General features: G+C 43.4%; 1 protein-coding gene across 4 annotated transcripts in view; it reads right to left on the bottom strand.

The window, feature by feature from the left end:
• The window catches only part of NTM (neurotrimin), a 416,935-nt gene that overhangs the window by 104,502 nt on the left and 291,981 nt on the right, over window positions 1–20,452 (bottom strand). For all 4 annotated transcript variants that reach the window (XM_021696337.1, XM_021696336.1, XM_021696338.1 and 1 more), the window contains exon 3: window positions 19,679–19,804. In XM_021696337.1, the coding sequence (XP_021552012.1) occupies window positions 19,679–19,804 (126 nt within the window). The remainder of the gene's footprint in view (window positions 1–19,678; window positions 19,805–20,452) is intronic.

The following is a 20,452-nucleotide window of genomic DNA, read 5'->3' on the forward strand; positions in this document are numbered from 1 at the left end:
TTCATTAAGTTGTCCTTGATTTTCAAGGGCCAAGGGTTCTGGCTGGAAACAGAGATGCAAAGAAGGATGGAACCAATTCCTTCCAATCTTTCCATGGATTTCACAATGTGTCTTAACAATCAAGGATTTTTTTTCCCTTCTCAAAGGAAAGAAATGTCTCTAGGGTAATGTGGGCAATGAGAAGAGGACTGTTAGGACTTTGAAGAGAAATAATTTGGAGGGATTCTCAGGAACTTACTTATAGGATTAGGTGGAGAAGATGTCACTACCTGTCACTGCTGGTACATTTTTCCAGGTTGGCGAACTATTCTCCATCTCCAACATTATTCTAGATTAAACACAGATTGTCTGCTTCCTCTATCCTGCCTGACCTAGACTCAGCAACACTGAGGCAACAGGGATGTTCACACAATTTCCAGGGCATAGATCTGCAGAGAACTAAAATGTTTGCCCCAGACAGCTGTTTCCCCCAGAATAGGATGGGGGTTGTGTTTGTTGGCACTTCTAGAGTAGTTAGTTGGCCTTCATATTCCATCCCCTTTGGAGCTTCCTAGAGGAGTTTCACCTGGGTAATCATCTGTGGCCATAGGAGCGGCTGCCCAAGGCTCACTGAGTTCTTGTTCTGGTGGTGAAGAACAGATGAATTCAAATACACTGTTCTAGGTGAGTATCAGGTCATGGAAGGTCAAATATTGAGGACTTTGAGTACTTCTGACCTGGTCTCTAAGGGGAGGTTGAGAGATAAGCAGATGTCATCCTTAATGCCCCTTCTCATGGGCTCTTTCACACTCCAAGCAACATTTCCCTTAAGTGCTTCAGCTACCAGCGTCCAGTGGGATCTTCACTAGATTTGGCCGAAAAGAGTCTCATCTCTGGACAACGTTCCTTAGTGTCAGAAACAGTCAGTTGCTTTAGCAACATGGAGACTTTGGCTTTAAGTTCCCAGATCACTCAAAAGCCATGTAGGGAAATTTTGGGGTCACTCAAAATTTGTAGGTTCCTCCACATGCACAGACCAGTCTTAGCTAATTCTTTCTTTTATTTCGCCTGAGGAGGAAGAAGATCTGAGAACCCTAACACAAGTATAGCTGACCCTTGAACAAAATGGAGGTTAGGGGTGCCAAGCCCTTGTGAATTGAAAGTCCACATACAAATTTTGTGCTCCCAAAACAGCTACTAATGGCCTGTCAACTGGGAGCCTTACCAATTACATAAACAGTCAATTACCACATATTTTGTATGTTACATGTATTTTATGCTGTTATTCTTTCAATAAAGGAAACACTGAAAGGAAAATGCTATTAAGAAAACAATAAGGAAGAGAAAATGCACTTACAATGCTGTTCTGTATTTATATTAAAAAAAATCACACACATACAAAAAACCCTCATCTAAGTGGACCCAGGCAGTTCAAACCCATGCTGTTCGAGGACCCACTGTAATTACACAGCAACAATAGCCAAGGAATGGTCAAGGGAAGCCAGCTGCGGACTGGACTTTGGGAAAATATCGTTCTTTACCCTCATACTCCCCTCCAACAACCAACCCTATATTGTGCTATATTTTATAGCAAAACTTCTCAAAAGACTTTATAACCCTCTCCGTTCATCCAGCCGGTTCTCTCCCTTTCCAATCAATCTTGTCTCATATTTTCTGGCACCAGAACCATTCAAACCAGCCAGGGTCTCATGCAAGTGCATTTCGCCAATTTTCGGTCCCCATCTCCCTTGTGCTATCTATCACTCCCCCCTTTTAGGAAGCCTCCTCTTCCCTTGTCTTTCAGATTTCTTTAGTAGCTCTCTGGCCACTGCCTCACCATTGTTTGTGCTGGCGCATCCTCTCATCTTAGCACCCCAGTATGTAAATGCCCCAAGGTCTGGTCAGCAGAATTCCCCTGTAAGCATCCTCATGTTATAGGAGGTTACAGCCTGCCTCATGGCACTGAACGCCATCAGGATGCTGCTGACCCCTACATTTATTCCTCTAGCCCTTGCACCCTCGTATCACCAGCTCTCTCCTAACATTGCCACTTGTGTATCTTAAGTACCAAGCTCCTGTTTCCACCTACAAACCTGATCCTCTTGGAGTTCTTGGTGGCAGAAAATGATATGGCTAGTCATTAGTGGCACTGGCCACAAATCTCAGTCACCTTTGATTCCTAACTCGGCCTCACAACCCCCATGTTTAATCAGTCAGTGAATCTTGGCAGCTTTAATTCAGAATATATTCCACATTAAACATGGTCTTACCACCTTCAACCTTACCATGATAGCCTGCATCATTATCATTTCTTGAGGGGCCAAAGCAGTATCAGAACTGGCATCCCAATTGCTACCCTTACCCACCTCTTGACCCCTGTCTTTCTCTTCCAGCAGTTAAAATGACCCTTGAGCAACATGTATTCAATCATTTCACTCTCTTAAAACTGGCCAACGTTTTTTTTATTCAAACAGATTCCAAAGTTTTCAACATGGTTTTCCAGGCAAGACATGATCTGAGCCTTGGCTCCTTTAATCACATACCATATCACTTTTTGGGTCCTCATACACACTAAGCATATTCTGTATGCATGGCCTTGGTATTTGCAGGTACCTCTGCCTGGAACACTCTTTCTTGATATATCTCATTCATGGGTTCCCTTCCCTCAGGCCTCTAGGTATCTGTCAAGGCTGCTCGTGGTACTCTATCAAAAGTAGTACCACTCTTCCTTCTTTACCACATCTCTGGGTAAATGTGTCTTTTTCCTCCACAGTACTATCGCTCCCTGAGACTAAGTGGTATATTTATTTATCAAGTATCACCTACACTCCGTTGCTGCAGCTCCACGGGGCAGAGGCTTTGAATGCTGTGTTCACCACACAGTCAGAAGCACCTAGATATGCACTGTTGTGTTTTAGATACTCAATAAATATCTGTTGACTAAAAGATGATCCTTTCTGCTTATTTATCATAATTCTGTTGTACTCAATCATTTCTGTACAATCTAACAAATCCTGATTTTTTAAAAAAAATAAAAAAGTCTGGAGTTGTTATGATCATTTTTGGAGAAAGGGGAGCTAACTTACATGGATGAATGGACCGAAAAAAATCAGACAGCAACTAGTTCCTAATACCCTACCAATTGCCACATGGGAGAAAAGCCAGATAGATAATCCCTAAGCCCCCAAAACAGGCAATAAGGAGACCAGTCCAGACACCTAGGAGTTCTTGTCAACATAGTCTCCACCCGCACTCTCACCCCACACTGACCCTATCACCAGGTTCTGGTAATTTGCCCTCCTATATATCTCTTAATTCCATATTCTCCTCTTCTCTCCTGCTATCTCATGATCTCTGAATTTGACCTTTTAATGGCCTCCTAAAAGTCAGTCCCCTTGCTCTGGGTCATAAAATAAAGACTTGACCTTGCCAAAAGCTACCACTGTTACCTTAAGGTTCAGGAAGAAAAGGGATTCCTATCCCTTACCATGGGCACAGGCTGCAGCTGAAATCTGCGAAGTGTGGTTTCACTGTCTTCCGCTGGGGACAATTTAAATCCAACATGCCTCACACCAGTCACTGCCAGAGTGACTGTGTATCCGGAATGCCCCTTCCTTCCATCGTCAATGTCCTGCAGCTCTTCCATTCCCCCTTCTCCCCACCTCATGTTCTCTGGAACACCACTTACTACCTAAGCAAAATACTTTGCTGGGCCCTCAGCCTCCAGGCTGCCCATTCCCTGAATTGCCTTAAGTAATGAAAACCCAGCTACTTCCTGAGGGCAACGTTTCCTCCGTGGCTCTCTCAAGAAATTGCTGGATTGTTTGTTTTGGCATCTGGAGGTGGGGGTGATGGTCCTTCTCAGTCCTTAAGATCACTTGGAGACCATTCCTCTTTCACACTTTTATTGAAAACCCCTTTAAAGTTTTTGCCCTCTGGAAATGTTGCATCTTCCTGTCCTTGCTGCCAATGACTGATGTCCTGAACTCCTCATGATTCTTTGAGGGCTTTCACATGTGGCTGACAGCCCTACTTGTCACTAACCTCAGCCATTATCTGCGATGACTTCAATGTTCCCTTTGATGATTTTCCAGACAACTGTACCATCAGCTACCTGGACCCCTCTTCTCCACGGACCTTCCCTTCTGTCTCAGCCATATTCTACCACTGTCATTGGCCTGACCATGTTATTCTCTAGAATCTGCAATCACTAATTAAGGGACTACAATTTCTTTTTTTTAATTTATTTTTAAATTTTTTGTTGTTATGTTAATCACCATACATTACATCATTAGTTTTGATGTAGTGTTCCATGATTCATTGTTTGTGCGTAACACCCAGTGCCCCATGCAGAACGTGCCCTCTTTAATACCCATCACCAGGCTAACCCATCCTCCCACTCCCCTCTCCTCTAGAACCCTGTTTGTTTTTCAGAGTCCATCATTTCTCATGGCTCGTCTCCCCCTCCGATTTCCCCTAATTCGAACCTTGTAACTTTCCAGCATGCTCAACTATTCATGCTGTAATCCCTTGCTGACTTGATTCACTCATGCCTTGAACAAATACTGAATGTCTATAATTTGACAGGCACATGCTGAGCATTGGTGCACACAGCAGTAAACAAGAAAGAGCATGTTCCTTCCCCTCGTAAAGCTTATAGTCTATTGAGAGGAAGGTAGGCAGTACATAAATCCGGTAGCCCCACGGGCTCCTTGATGACCCTGAACCCGTCAGCTGTGTCCTGATTCAGGCCCTTTGTATTCACTGCCAACCCTGCCAAGAATGCTCTTGCTGGAGTTAGCCCAGTGTCCTCCCACAACCTTCATGGGCTATCTTCTTAATGACTCCATCCCTGTCTACTCTATTTAAGATCACAACACCCACATAAGCTCAAACCATGCAAAGTAATCTTAATAATTAATGACAAAATATGATTTTCCTGGAGGATTTAAAAACTTTTGCCACAAAAGACTCCACCCCAAAACTGCTAGAACTCATACAGGAATTCAGTCAAGTGGCAGGATATAAAATCAATGCACAGAAGTCAGTGGCATTCCTATACACCAACAACAAGACAGAAGAAAGAGAAATTAAGGAGTCGATCCCATTTACAATTGCACCCAAAACCATAAGATACCTAGGAATAAATCTAACCAAAGAGACAAAGGATCTGTACTCAGAAAACTATAAAATACTCATGAAAGAAATTGAGGAAGACACAAAGAAATGGAAAAACATTCCATGCTCATGGATTGGAAGAACAAATATTGTGAAGATGTCAATGCTACCTAGAGCAATCTACACATTCAATGCAATCCCCATCAAAATACCATCCACTTTTTTCAAAGAAATGGAACAAATAATCCTAAAATTTGTATGGAACCAGAAAAGACCCCGCATAGCCAGAGGAATGTTGAAAAAGAAAAGCAAAGCCGGCAGCATCACAATTCCGGACTTCCAGCTCTATTACAAAGCTGTCATCATCAAGACAGCATGGTACTGGCACAAAAACAGACACATAGATCAATGGAACAGAATAGAGAGCCCAGAAATGGACCCTCAACTCTATGGTCAACTCATCTTTGACAAAGCAGGAAAGAATGTCCAATGGAACAAAGACAGTCTCTTCAACAAATGGTGTTGGGAAAATTGGATAGCCACATGCAGAAGAATGAAACTGGACCATTTCCTTACACCACACACAAAAATAGACTCCAAATGGTTGAAAGACCTCAATGTGAGACAGGAGTCCATCAAAATCCTAAAGGAGAACACAGGCAGCAACCTCTTTGACCTCAGCCGAAGCAACTTCTTCCTAGAAACATGGCCAAAGGCAAGGGAGGCAAGGGCAAAAATGAACTATTGGGACTTCGTCAAGATAAAAAGCTTTTGCAAAGCAAAGGAAACAGTCAACAAAACCAAAAGACAACCAACAGAATGGGAGAAGATATTTGCAAATGACATATCAGATAAAGGGCTAGTATCCAAAATCTATAAAGAACTCATCAAACTCAACACCCAAAGAACAAAGAATCCAATCAAGAAATGGGCAGAAGACATGAACAGACATTTTTCCAAAGAAGACATCCAAATGGCCAACAGACACATGAAAAAGTGCTCAATATCGCTCGGCATCAAGGAAATCCAAATCAAAACCTCAATGAGATACCACCTCACACCTGTCAGAATGGCTAAAATTAACAAGTCAGGAAATGACAGATGTTGGCGGGGATGCGGAGAAAGGGGAACCCTCCTACACTGTTGGTGGGAATGCAAGCTGGTGCAGCCACTCTGGAAAACTGTATGGAGGTTCCTCAAAAAGTTGAAAATAGAGCTACCATATGATCCAGCAATTGCACTACTGGGTATTTACCCCAAAGATACAAAAGTAGGGATCCGAAGGGGTACGTGCACCCCGATGTTTATAGCAGCAATGTCCACAATAGCCAAACTGTGGAAAGAGCCAAGATGTCCATCAACAGATGAATGGATAAAGAAGATCTGGTATATATATACAATGGAATATTATGCAGCCATCAAAAGGAACGAGATCTTGCCATTTGCAATGACGTGGATGGAACTGGAGGGTATTATGTTGAGTGAAATAAGTCAAACAGAGAAAGACATGTATCATATGATCTCACTGATATGAGGAATTCTTAATCTCAGGAAACAAACTGAGGGTTGCTGGAGTGGGGGGTGGGGTGGGAAGGATGGGGTGACTGGGTGATAGACACTGGGGAGGGTATGTGCTCTGGTAAGCGCTGTGAATTTTGCAAGACTGTTGAATCTCAGATCTGTACCTCTGAAACAAATAATGCAATATATGTTAAGAAAAAAAAAAAAAAGAAGAAGAAGAAGGTAGCGGGAGGGGAAGAATGAAGCGGGGGAAATCGGAGGGGTAGACGAACCATGAGAGACGATGGACTCTGAAAAACAAACAGGGTTCTAGAGGGGAGGGGGGTGGGGAGGATGGGTTAGCCTGGTGGTGGGTACTGAGGAGGGCACGTTCTGCATGGAGCACTGGGTGTTATGCACAAACAATGAATCATGGAACACTTCATCTAAAACTAATGATGTAATGTATGGGGATTAACATAAGAATAAAAAAAAATTAAAAAAAAAAAAAAAAACTTTTGCCACAACATTAAAAATCTTAATGTTGGTTATAAGTGACCATGGACATAAAAATAGTAAAACTAATATTTACTTAGTACACTAAATTTGAAGTATCAGAAACATTGACAATTAAAGGAGTTTTTTGTTTAAAAAAAAGGATAGCAACCCCCAAACACATGCTGATAATCTCTTTGCCTTTTATCCTAATGTTTTCACAGTAATTACCATATAACACATTATAAGGTTTACATATCCATCAGCTTATTTTCTGTCTCTCCCACTAGAATATAAACTCACTGAGGCCAGGATTTTGTCTGCTTTGCTCATTCATGTGTCTGCAATGCCTAGGAGTCACTCAGCAGACAGAAGTTAGCTTCATAAGCAATTATTAAGTAACATAAGAATTCATATAGGAACAATCAAAATCGTTTTGCCAAGAGATTTTCCTGGGAGAGGTGGGGAATCCATGCCACCTTCTCTGATTAAATCCTTTTCTGGAATGGTGGGTGACAGAATTAAATAAATCAATGAAGGGAGAAAGCCATTTGTCTCTCTCTATCATGCAGATGACTGGCCAAATATCTTCATCCACGGTGACCCCAGTGAACCATTCAGTAGAGGGCAAAGCAGTGATGCAGGAAATTAGAGAAGGAACACAAGGCCTCCCGGGTGCAGAATAGTTAAACAGGAGGGGTCCTGAATCCATTATGGAGGAACTGATAAAGTCCAAATCATTCCTTTTAACTCTCTGTTAGAAGAGGGAAGAGGGGTGTGTTTCTCAGGGCGAGAGGCGGGTGTGAGCAGAGCGGAATCAGTCACTGTTGGGGAGAAGTGGCTAAGATGCTCCTCCTAGGGAAGGAAGAACTGCAGCTTCCTGACCTCAAATTCAAACGTGATGACCAACCTGACCGTGCAGTAATCCTTGGAGAACCTGTGTGGTCTAGCCAGGAAGGAGGCTGGAGCCTCCTTGATCTGAGAGGACTACATTGGTATTCTGCTCATGCCTTCCCAACTGTCCGGGCTCCAGTAGTAAAAGCATTTCACACTACTAAGAAGATAAAGTATGCCAAATACCACAAGGGCACGTAGGAAAACTGAATGGAGTCAGATAATGAAAAACATACCCTGGAATCCAGCAATTTCTTTTCATAGTCAAAGCTGTTAAAGTGTAAAACAACCTAATAATAACAATCAAAGCAGAAGACATACCATTGTGTGAGCAAATGATGGTACTTAACATGAAGAAAAAATAAATCAAGTCAGAAAGCAGCGGCATCATGGCCACAGGTCCTGGTCCAGGTGGAAGGGGAGGGGTGAGAGAGCATACAACTCACAAAGGCCGACTCGGTGGGAGGAAAAGAGCTCACCCGAGAACTGAGGCAAGGTCAGCCCTTCGTGCTGGGGCTCTGTCTTTTGCTCAGAGGTATTCATGCAAAGATCCACTGAAAGGAGCCTCGGATCGCTGGGGAGGATGGAATGCCAAGGCCAAGCACAATTCCCCAGTTGGAGTCCAGTGTCTGAACAAGGGTGTGGGTCATTTTGCAAGAATGCAGTGAAGAAGTGGACAAGCCAAGGGCCATAAGCCCTGGGCTGGCAGGAAGTCTGAAACCAGACTTTAGACTTGTCTCAGAAGATCCAAAAGAAGCAATGGGTCAGAAATCAGGCAGGAAATCAATACACATTAGGAATATGGATCTTAGAGTCAAAGAGACTTGGATTTGAATTTCACTTTTGCCATTTCATATTTGTGGGAAAAATATTCTCTCAAGTCTCCATTTCTTTATCACTAAAATGATAATAATGTCTACTTCTTAGGGCATTTGTGAGAATTAAGTGATATAAAGTATGTAAAGCACAGTGCTCAGCAGAAGGCAACTACCATACAGTCGTAGCTCTTAAACTCAAGTGTGATCGTGTGATCACAATCGCCTGGGGGGTTTGCTAATGTGCAGACTTCTGGGTCCCACCTTAGCTCTGGCTTATAAGCCAGGTGATGCTAATGTTGCTAGTGCAGGGACCAGCCTTTGAGGATGGAATGTGTTCCGCAGACACTGCTGGTGCCTGGATGCCAGGAGTGCATCTTGGAGCTGTGTGACCTTGACACATTAGCCTGACCTCTCTAAGCCTCCCTTTCTCACTGGTAAAGCAGCCTAATCATGGGACACGTTTCACACTGCTGTTGTGAATAATCCACACTGCCATATGTAAATGCTCAGAAGAGTACCTAGCACATTTTTAAGCATCCACAAACTGTTATTGTTGACTTTGGATAATAGAGACTCTGGTTATAATCTCAGAAAAGCAGTCACATCAAATCAAGCCAAGATTCAGGATCCAAAAGTTGGTATGAAGTCAGAACTACACATTGAAGTCCTGGTGAGAAGGATATTTGGAATGGAAACTTTCTCCAAGCGGGCATGGCAATTCTTGGTGGATCCTCGACATGAGACCCCAAAGCCTTTAGTGGTCTCTAGGGGTGTGATGGTGAGGACGTCACTGTGGTTGCGGTTGGTGTTGAAGCCCTGCTGAGACCCTTCTCATGCCCCAAGTAGAGCTGCCTACCATAGGTACTCGTCAGAAATGGGATCTCCTGGACTGGAGAGGCTGCCATTTTAAGAAGCCCTTTGCAGCTTACTCAGCCAGGGCTGGTTAGCATCTGTGGGGCAGATGATACAATTTTCTTGCTTTTATGTTTCCTTTTTTGTTCTCTCAAAACAATTCTGCATAGTAACGGTCACCAAGTACCAACATAAATAGCCTGACTCAGGAGAGTGTGGGGAAAGATGCTTTAGCAATGTCTGAATTCAGCAGACATCTGATTCTACAACAATTTTCAAGGGTTTTAAAATAATTGGGTAAAACCACAAACAGTGTCTGTGGTATGCACTCCTGCCCTTGGTTTCTAGATGGAGGCTTGCTTTCATATGTTCTCAATCCAGGCACATTGAACTCATTAATTTCCCCACTAGTCTTTTTATGATTCTCCTCTTCTTTGAAGTTGGAAGTTGCACAGCTATAATACTGCTTTAAACCAGATCATAAAATTTTAAACTTACGAAAATGCTTATTGACATTGGCAAATTTTACCCTAACTGTATCTATCTCACTGTAATTTTACAGTTAAAGAGAATTACGGAGTTAAAGAGTCATCTGTAAATGCCTTCCTCGGCTTTCTTCTTTTCCACCTTGGTTTGTGTGTCTGTGTTTAAACCGTTTGCTTAACGAGTTTCTGCATCACTTTGTCCCAGACTTGAAGTTGTGCCACTGGCTTATCTTTATCATAATAAATCGCTTTCTCTGTATAGGTTGGGCCTAATACCGTATGCTCTGCTGCTACTCTGGACAGGAGATCTGCCACTTTTAATTATGATGCAATTATTTTTTTTCTTCCACCATCAATGACCACTGTAATATCTTTTGCGATAGCAATTACTCGGTTCTCCTGGGATAGCTACTTGGGGGTACTCTGGGAATTTTAATCAAGCACCTATGTTAATTAGAAAATGGTGGGGGGTGAGGGAGTTGCTGATTAAGCACCTTTGAATATCTATCCATTCTGGCAATTGACTGAGCTTAGGCTTTTGTAAGGATTCAAACTTTTCAGAGGAAAGAATTTTAATTTCCTCCCCATTTGTTCTTGTCTCATGGGTGGGAGGGAGAGGAAGGTGCCAGCTGGGGCTATGGGAGCTCAAGTCATTGAACACCTACTACGTGTCATTACGGGGCCAGGTGCTGATGAGCACATTTAATCCTCATTACATCCATGTTAGAAAGGCTTTATTATCTCTGTCTTAGGCTCGGTCCTGGGGACAGACCAGTGGGGAGAGCCTTTTCTTATAAATTCCTTGGACTGGTTTGGGAAATTTATAATAGTAAAGAATGATGTGAAGAGATGAAGCTGCTGTATCTTACCCTATACTCACTAAATCTGCTTTTGTTTTCAATTTTGCACCAGAAAGACTTAATTTTAAAAAGAATAGAGAACCCAGATATGGACCCTCAACTCTATGGTCAAATAATCTTCGACAAAGCAGGAAAAAATATACAATGGAAAAAAGACAGTCTCTTCAATAAATGGTGCTGGGAAAATTGGACAGCTATGTACAGAAGAATGAAACTTGACCATTCTCTAACACCATACACAAAGATAAACTCAAAGTGGATGAAAGACCTCAATGTGAGACAGGAATCCATCAAAATCCTAGAGGAGAACATAGGCAGTAACCTCTTCAACATTGGCCACAGCAACTACTTTCAAGATACATCTCCAAAGGCTAGTGAAACAAAAGCAAAAATGAACTTTTGGGACTTCATCAAGATAAAAAGCTTCTGCACAGCAAAGGAAACACTCAACAAAACAAAGAGGCAACCCACAGAATGGGAGAAGATATTTGCAAATGACACTACAGACAAAGCATTGATTTCCAAGATCTATAAAGAATTTCTCAAACTCAACACCCAAAAAACATATAATGAAGTCAAAAAATGGGCAGAAGAAATGATCAGACACTTCTCCAAAGAAGACATACAAATGACTAACAGACACATGAAAAAATGTTCATCATCATTACCCATCAGGCAAATTCAAATCAAAATCACCTTGGTGGGATGCCACCTTACACCAGTTAGAATGGCAAAAATTGACAAGGCAAGAAACAACAAATGTTGGAGAGGTTGTGGAGAAAGGGGAACCCTCTTACATTGTTGGTGGGAATGCAAGTTGGTACAGCCACTTTGGAAAACAGTGTGGAGGTTCCTCAAAAAGTTAAAAATAGAACTACCCTATGACCCAGCAATTGCACTACTGGGTATTTACCCCAAAGACACAGATGTAGTGAAAAGAAGGACCATATGCCCCCCAGTGTTCATAGCAGCAATGTCCACAATAGCCAAACTGTGGAAAGAGCCGAGATGCCCTTCAACAGATGAATGGATAAAGAAGATGTGGTCTATATATACAATGGAATATTACTCAGCCATCAGAAAGGATGAATACCCAACTTTTACATCAACATGGATGGGACTGGAGGAGATTATGCTAAGTGAAATAAGTCAAGCAGAGAAAGTAAATTATCATATAGTTTCACTTATTTATGGACCATAAGGAATAGCATGGAGGACATTAGGAGAAGGAAGGGAAAAATGAAAGGGAGGAAATCGGAGGGGGAGAGGAACCATGAAAGACTATGGACTCCCGAATAAAAACTGAGGGTTTTAGAGGGGAGGGGGGTGGGAGGATGGGTTAGCCCAGTGATGGGTATTAAGGAGGGCACATACTGCACGGAGCACTGGGTGTTATACAAAAACAATGAATCATGGATCACTACATCAAAAACTAATGATGTATTGTATAGTGACTAACATAACAAAATAAAATAAAATTTAAAAAAAAGTAATGAAACATAGTATATCCATAGATTGGATACCTCATTGCTCAAGAATCACTTACACGGCCTGCAAACATCTGGTGCTGTAACCTAGGCACTGAGGATAGAATAAAACAGCAGAACTCTTCCTGTGCTCCCTGATCCCTTGGACAAGTGGAGGGCCTCATAAGCGTATGAGTCGCGGTAAGAATTGCCATCATTAAAAATATGTGCAAAGTGCTATGTGATCTCAAAAAAGGGGGTGACTCACTTTGTCTGAAGAAAGTCACTGGAGGGTTTCAAACTGGTAGTTTTTGAGCATGGTCTTAAAACAAGAGTAGAACTCTATCCAGAAGTTGCAAGGAGATGATCTAGGGAGACCAGATGGTAAGTGCAAAGGTAAGCACACCAACTATGTGGTAAATGTCAAGTTATTAGTGTGATTGCAGTGTGTGGGGAAAATGAAGTCCAGAACCAAATAATGAAAACTCTCAGTGTCATGCCAAGAAGCAAGAACAAAATTAATAAAGAAAAGTCTCTTCTGGAATGTTCATCACTACCTTGGTGTGACTGAGGAAGTGAGTAGTGGAGGGAACTTCAAAGCCAGCCAGACCTGCTTTCAAGGCCCATCTCTCTCAGAAAGATGCCCACCTTCTATCAGGCAGCCTCCACCCATGATGATGGAGTCATTAGAGGTAGGCAAAACCTCAAAGGGCCAGACATTCCATAAAGCCTGAAGCAGAAGAATGGAGCTGGAAAATTCACACCTCCCCTCAGGAAGCAGAAATATAGAGCAGACACACGGGCCATTTCCCAAACCCACATCTAGGGTAAAGGAACAGAAAAAAAAAAAAGCTCCTTCTCTCAACTGTGTCTCTTAGATTCTCATACTCCAGTGGAAGACAGGCAGGTAGCATGCAGCTCAGCAGGCTCCCTGGGCAGGGAGCCTGCCCTGAAAAGTAACAAGAAGACACAGATCCCAAGGCTTCCTTTTTCTCCTCAGGTCCCTCTTTCTTTGGAACTTAGGCTACTTGCCACCTGGTTTCAGAGCACGGTGGCCATGACTGGAGAGTTAATTTAGTCCCTGAGTTCCCCTTGGCTTACTGCAGAAAAGATTTATGGCCTGTACTGATTAACTACAGGGAAACCCAACCAAAATGAGAGTCCAAGAGTTGTCCAGAGTTGGCATAGAAATATTTTTGTTTGTTTGTTTGTTTGTTTTTTAAAGATTTTATTTATTTGATAGAGAGAGACACAGCGAGAGAGGGAACGCAAGCAGGGGGAGTGGGAGAGGGAGAAGCAGGCTTCCCACCGAGCAGGGAGCCCAATGCGGGGCTCGATCCCAGGACCCTGAGATCATGACCTGAGCCGAAGGCAGACGCTTAACGACTGAGCCACCCAGGTGCCCCGGCATAGAAATCTTTTATAAACATCTTTTTCTTTCTTTCTTTTTTCTTTGTGTGTGTGTGTGTGTGTGTGTGTGCTTTTTGGTTCTCACCTGCTGGGTGGTAACCATGTGTGGGTAAGGAGATGCTTTTAGCTCCATTTTGTCCTCCTTCCCTCCCATCCATGGCTCTTCTTTGCTGGAGAGGTTTTTCTTGTCTGCCATCCTAATGATCCCTGAACCACATGGGGCCCCTGATGCTGGTGCTGACAGGTTGCTCATTAGTGCCGGGGTGCTGTAGTCAGCCGATGGCATGCAACAGCTCTGCTCCTGACACTTTTTCACAGAGCTGTCCCTGGAGTCATGGCGCCTGCCAGCCCTGGTTGAACCCATGCTGTGTTATCTCCGGTGCCAATTAGTGCTACAGTGTCCTGCTTGGCTGGGGAGGAAGACTGTCAGTGCTGACAAATGGGAAAATATGTGGGTGTGGCGGGGGCGGCACAGAGGGAAGGACTCAGGGCATTGGCAAGAAGAAGAGCTTCCATCCAAGGGTCACTCTGTCCTCACCAACTTGGTGAGGCTTTTGGTACCTTTGAAAAACTATGAGAAACAAGGCTCAGAAAAACCAACAGCTCCCTGGGCCCCTTCAAGTAGAGCAGGAGAGCTGAGGTGGGAAGGGAAGAGATTTGGCAGTTGCAGGTATGGGTCCATGGCACGCTGTGGAAAGAGATGGGTTCCATAACAAGGGCTGGGTTTGGAACCTAATCGACATGTGGTCCTGCTCTAATTCTGCCCCCCCCAGAGTCTTTATTTGGCCCTGGGAAAAACCAATCGATCTCTTTCCCACTTTAATTCACATACGATGGGGGTGGGAGGGCAGGGAGAATTTTTCAACTAACATTTCTCTTTTTTTGTACTTATTTCTCTCTTTGTATTTTTATTTTTTTTTAACCCATGAGGAGCAGTGGATTTTCGTATATTGTTGAACTAACTTTCCCTGGCAACATCCAGGATTATTTTATGAAACTTTTGGGAGCTGCTGAGGGTTTAGGCACAATTAGGGTTGGGAAGAGTAAGACACCAAAAGGATCAAGAGCCCCAGAAAGGCCAGATGAAGAAGAGGTGAGAGAAACACACACACGGGGAGAGTGACTGAGAGGAAGTGAGGGGGACAGAAGGGAGCTCACAGAAAACCCACTTTCAAAGTCACTTGTGAGCCTTCTCAACTTTTTCAAAAGAGTACTTGAAAAAGAGTCTCTCCTTCAAGGAAAAGTCAAGCCCTGCCACAGCAGGTCCCCCAGTAGGGGAACTTCAGGGAAGGCTTGATAATCCTGTGAAGACCAGAGAAAATGTCCTGGAGACTCCCCAGTAGAGTTTCAGCAGGAAACACACAGGTCTCAACAGCAACATCAAAGTGGAGGAGAATTGCTCAAGGATCAGGATGAAGTCTTTGAACCAGGAGAACAGGCTTGCCTCTCTTGCACTGGCAAAGGTAAGTGCTTATTCACTGAATCAAAAAATACTTCTTGAATGCTTTCTAGGTGCTGGGCATTGTGCTAGAAAGTGAAGAAGCAAAGTGAGATGTAGGCCCTCAAAGAGACGTAAGTCTCGAAGAACTCATGGATCAGAAATCGGGACATCTCTGTAAACAGCTCACTGGACCTTACTGAGACCTCAACCAATAACTGGGTACAAAGTATTCTTTCAGCAGCCTTGGTGATGTTTTTATTTTCAGTGTTTTGTTTGATGGGAGAGAGGGGGAGGTCAGTGAGTGCACTCAAGAGGGCAGCTCCATTAGGATGCTCAGTGATCCCTGATTCCATATGTATAGAAGAACCCACACATCAGTCATCAGACTGATGCCTTCACCTGAGTTTCACGTTGGGTTCCTGGGGTGTGGCAATATAGGAATCTCAGCCTCCTCTCTAAAGCTCTTCCAATCCAACAGCAACTGGAGACATAAAAATTGGGCTTTGAGAATACTTTTCCATGAAGAGAGAGGTCCTAAAAAACACCTTTTAGGATACCCTGAAAGAGATGGTATTTCTATTTACTTAGGGAAGACTCAGAGGAATAGAGGACATTAAATGTATTCTTTTGGACACAGGAAGTCTAGAGCCTAGGGCTGTGCAAAAATAAATTCTTGCATGCCTAGACAAGGACAAGAGACAAGGCACAGAGCCATAAATGGGGAATGTGTCTAGAGGAGACAGGGTCCCCTGATGGCACTCGGGCCCCTGCAGGAGGGTGCTAGCACTTATACAGAGTTTGGCAACGGGCCAATCAAACATTCGTGCAGATCCAGGTGGAATTTCCATGTGAGACAGGGAAATGAAGGCACTTCTTTCTGAAAAGACCAAGGCCCGTTCAGGTGGAAACAACATCTGCACAGAGCAGCTGTGTAGTGAGAGGGCAGGTATCTTTATAAAACTCAGGCACTTTCTTCTTGACCTCTAAGAGTGGTACATTCATGAGGGCAACTAGGAGACATATTGCCAATAATAAGAGGAAACTACCTCCCATGATGAATGGTAGTACAGAGTTGTGGCTTGGGAGGCCACCTTGGATATGGACAGTTGACAGTGGATATGGATAACTGACATTTTCCCCATCTGATGTAAAGTGTTGGCAGATGGTTTCATGGACAAGGCCCCTCCACCCTCTTCCAATTAGATGTCACTCCTAAGTGGCTCTGTATCAAAATGTATGAACCATTACTAAAATGGTGGTTAATACTCTTATTCTCCTTTTCCACGTAAGACGTGGTCAAGGCTAAAAATACATATTCTAAAGAGGTTTATATAAGTTTATTTCAAGCAGCACCCTATGAGTTATGATGGAAGAAACTAGGATTTTTCAGAAATGTACAAAACAATTAGATCAGTCTGGAGGGAGAAAATGCAATGAAGCCATCAGTGTTGCCAATGTGCTTAGCCTCCATCAGCTATCCATTCAGGAACTATAATGGGTATGTGTGTGAGAATGGTCCAGATTGAAACATGATCTACCCACATAGAATGGGACAAAAGATGACAACAGCTCTCTGCCTCTGGAGTCTTTACTGAGAGGTGTCCTATCTTTTTTTCTCCAAGGAACCCCAAGCTTGTCCCAACTTATTTAAAATAAGTACCCTTTTGGAAATATTTAGTGGAGAAAGATGAAGATCTGACTGCTAAGGTCTCCAGCTTCAGTTCAGATCTGGCAACAGCCCAGTGACACCTCTGATCTCCAAATAATCAGTCACAGGGAAAACAGCACCCTGGTGAGTTCGAGGTGATTAGTTACTGCTTGGCATGTCTCATCAGTTTGAATCTGGGATAGATAATCTGGACCAGGGATCTGGAAAAGGCTGTTCATCTAAATTACTCTGATCTACAGGTAGATTCTGATTATCCTGCTCCTCTCCCCTTGATCCATCTTCTGTTTCCATAGCAGCCAAATGGAAGCATCTGGCAGAGGCTCAGGTAAAGTCGCCCAGGGAAATGAGTCTGTTGGATGGCCACAAAGGGGGAAAAGCACTCTAAGATGTGCCAGTGTGAACTTCAGCAAGATGAAAGGAAGAGGGCTCCAATGCCAGACGAGAGACAGAAGTAATTGTGAGAAGAGAGGGTGGGGGCTGGGGGCAGGGAGGAAAGGAAATGTGGAAAGAAAAGAAATTAATGTACAAATGTTTAAGATGCTGAGAGAGAAAGGGAAAGTAAAGAATAAAAAGACAAAGCATGAAAGAGCAAGACAAAAGGAGAAGATGTACAGAGGAGAAGGGGGGAAAAAAGACCCAGAAAAGGACAAAGAGCTGAAGAGCCAGAAGAGAAAGAGAAGATACCCGACAGAGACAGAGAGAGACCTGCACGAGGGCAGGGCCCAGTGTCTCTTGACATAAGGCAAAGTGGGTCTACCTGTGATGATGAATGTTCCACAGATTCTAAAGGCACAGACAGCCCTGGCATCCAATGGCACTGGGGACTCAGCATTAAGGAGTGATGAATGGTGTGCACCGTGGACTTAGAACGTCTGCCCATTTTGATGGCCCCTCCTTCCCATGTGCCCCAGGGCCATGTCCTCTCTCGGATGGTCCCATGCACAGCAGAAGCCTCCTCCCAGATTTTGGGCCAGCCCATCGTAAGGCCATTCCAAACTGATAGAATCACAGACATGCGGGTACTCTCTCTGCTCACAGTGGTAGTGTTCAGAAATGGTTACATGGGATAGCTCGCAGCAATTCAGGCCAAACACCCTGAAAACTTCATGCCTTCTCTAAGAACCTCCAACAGGGCAATGGTTTTTATTTAAAGATCCAAGTGGAGTGGACACTGCGATGCTCTGCCACCTTCAGAAGGGAAGGATGTCTGCTCCAGCGGATCATGTGCTGCTGTTGGGCAGAACTCTGGTGCCGCCACTTACGTGGATTGTCTCACCTAAGGACCCCTGGCCCAAGGTTACGATCCTTCAGGGGACAGCCCAGATTCCATGACTGAATGCTCTGCTGGTGTAAAAGACCCGCCTCTCACCTCAACAGAGAGCATTGCTAAATGGTAATGCTAGCTCCAGAACTCTCCACAGCCTCACCTGAGACATTCCACTGGTCTTCATGCAACTCAGCTTTTCCCTTGGCCCAACCCTGCTTTCTTCCCTTCCCTTTCACCGAAGTTGATCCCAAGAGCTCCTCAAATAAACTTCTTGCACACCAATCGCGTTCTCAGGGTCCGCTTTTGGGGACCCAACCTTAACACTAAGCAGATATCCACTACTATGGTTCCTTTAGAATCCTTAAACCTGCAGTACTCAGCAATACACATACATTCATGCATACATGCATACACACACACACACACACACATATACATACTTACTTAAATATAGTTCACATTAACCAGCAATAAGCACTGAAATGAAACATCTTTATTCATATCTCTGCTCAAATGTCACCTTTTCAAAGACCTTCCCTGGCCAAACTCTGGTTCTTTTGTCAATGTAAACTGCTCTATCTTCTCATCCTTTTCTCCACCTGTTATACTGTATATTCATTTTTTTTTTTTGGTCACTTGTCTCCTGAGATGTAAGCTCATGAGAACAGAAACTTGTATGTTTTGCTTTATTGCTTTAGTGCTCAGAAGAGTGCCTGGACTATTACAAGCAGTCAGTCCATATTTAAAAACAAATGAAATAATTTAATGCACCTTGCATAAAAGCTAGCTTAATGATAAATGGCATCTCTCCTTAAATTCTAAAGGTTTAATGTTCAATCCATGAAAGCACAAAATAACGCTTGGTCTGGTCTCCAAAACATCTAGACATTTAGACAAAGCAAATTTTTCAATTTAGTCACACATTGCTCTATATTTGTTATCCAGGATTAATCAGAGTAAAACAACAACAAAACCACTAAGCAATTAATGGGCTAGGGACCAGATATTTGTCAACGCTGAAGAAGCAGACTTGGACATTTTCCTTTTAGGAGTATGGCCATTCAAAGCTTTCATTCATCATTGTGTGTTTGTGTTTTCGGTATCTTACAACAACCACCTGAACAATGCCACCAGCACTGGTTGTTCCATCAGCAAAGAGGATCAGTGGAGTTCACCCGGAACATCTCACCACTATTTCACCCAGAAACAACTGGGATTCATTTCCCCAGGATTCAAGAGATCCTCAAATATGATTTCTGAAATTTTACAAGATATATTCCTGTCTTGCAGAGAACATCAAAATTTTCTGCAGAACCATGAGTACAATGTTATCAGGACATCAAAAATGTAGGACCCTTTGGACAAAGTCACCAGTGCCATGACCTCTTAGCCATGGCCAACAATTCTTCAATTTCCTCTCTTACCTTTTGGGGAGATGTGTCTCCAGGTAACCGTAGGCTCTGGTCTACCTGTTGCTATGCAGGTGAGGCTGATATTGTTCCCTTCATTAATGGAGATATCTGAAGAAATCTCCACAATTTTGGGAGATACTGTGGAAACAAAACAGAGAGAAGCGAAATAAAAATCTTGTTAAAACATTTCTTTGTTGTCTTACAATGATAGTTGGCAGAACAATGCAGGGGCTGAAATATCGGGCTGTGGGAGTAAATGATGAGAAATTAGAGGAATTACCTTAAACTAGAAAGAAAATATCTTACCTTGAATTTAGCTTCTATTTCCTCCCATTTAAACACAGAGTCAAGGAGTCTGAATGGGAATGGATTCCACTGCAATATTGCAAGAACTGTTCTCCTAGCCTCCACCCGCTTCCTTCTCCACTCTCACCCCCACCCACCTCCGACACACATCCACGAGTCATTCTCCACACTGCATTCAGAGTCCTCTTTATATAATGCAATTCTGATTTTATCATATCTCTGCCTAAACACCTCCAGGTGCTCCCTATTGCCTACCTGAAAATACTCAAGCTTCTCAGCCCTGCATACTGCGCTGTTCAGAATCAAGCAACAATCTGTGTTTCCACTGACATTCCCAGGCGTCCCCCCTTTCCTTACCCTCCCTGTTATCCCTGACCCGCCATGTCCTTCCTGGCCGTCACACATCCCGGATCTGTATTGTTCCTTATGTCCTTCCTGCAAAACTTCTAGTCATCCTTTAAGGCCCAAATCAGATGCCAC

Source organism: Neomonachus schauinslandi, chromosome 11 (genome assembly GCF_002201575.2).
Source record: "Neomonachus schauinslandi chromosome 11, ASM220157v2, whole genome shotgun sequence".
In the NCBI taxonomy this organism is placed as follows: Eukaryota; Metazoa; Chordata; class Mammalia; order Carnivora; family Phocidae; genus Neomonachus; species Neomonachus schauinslandi.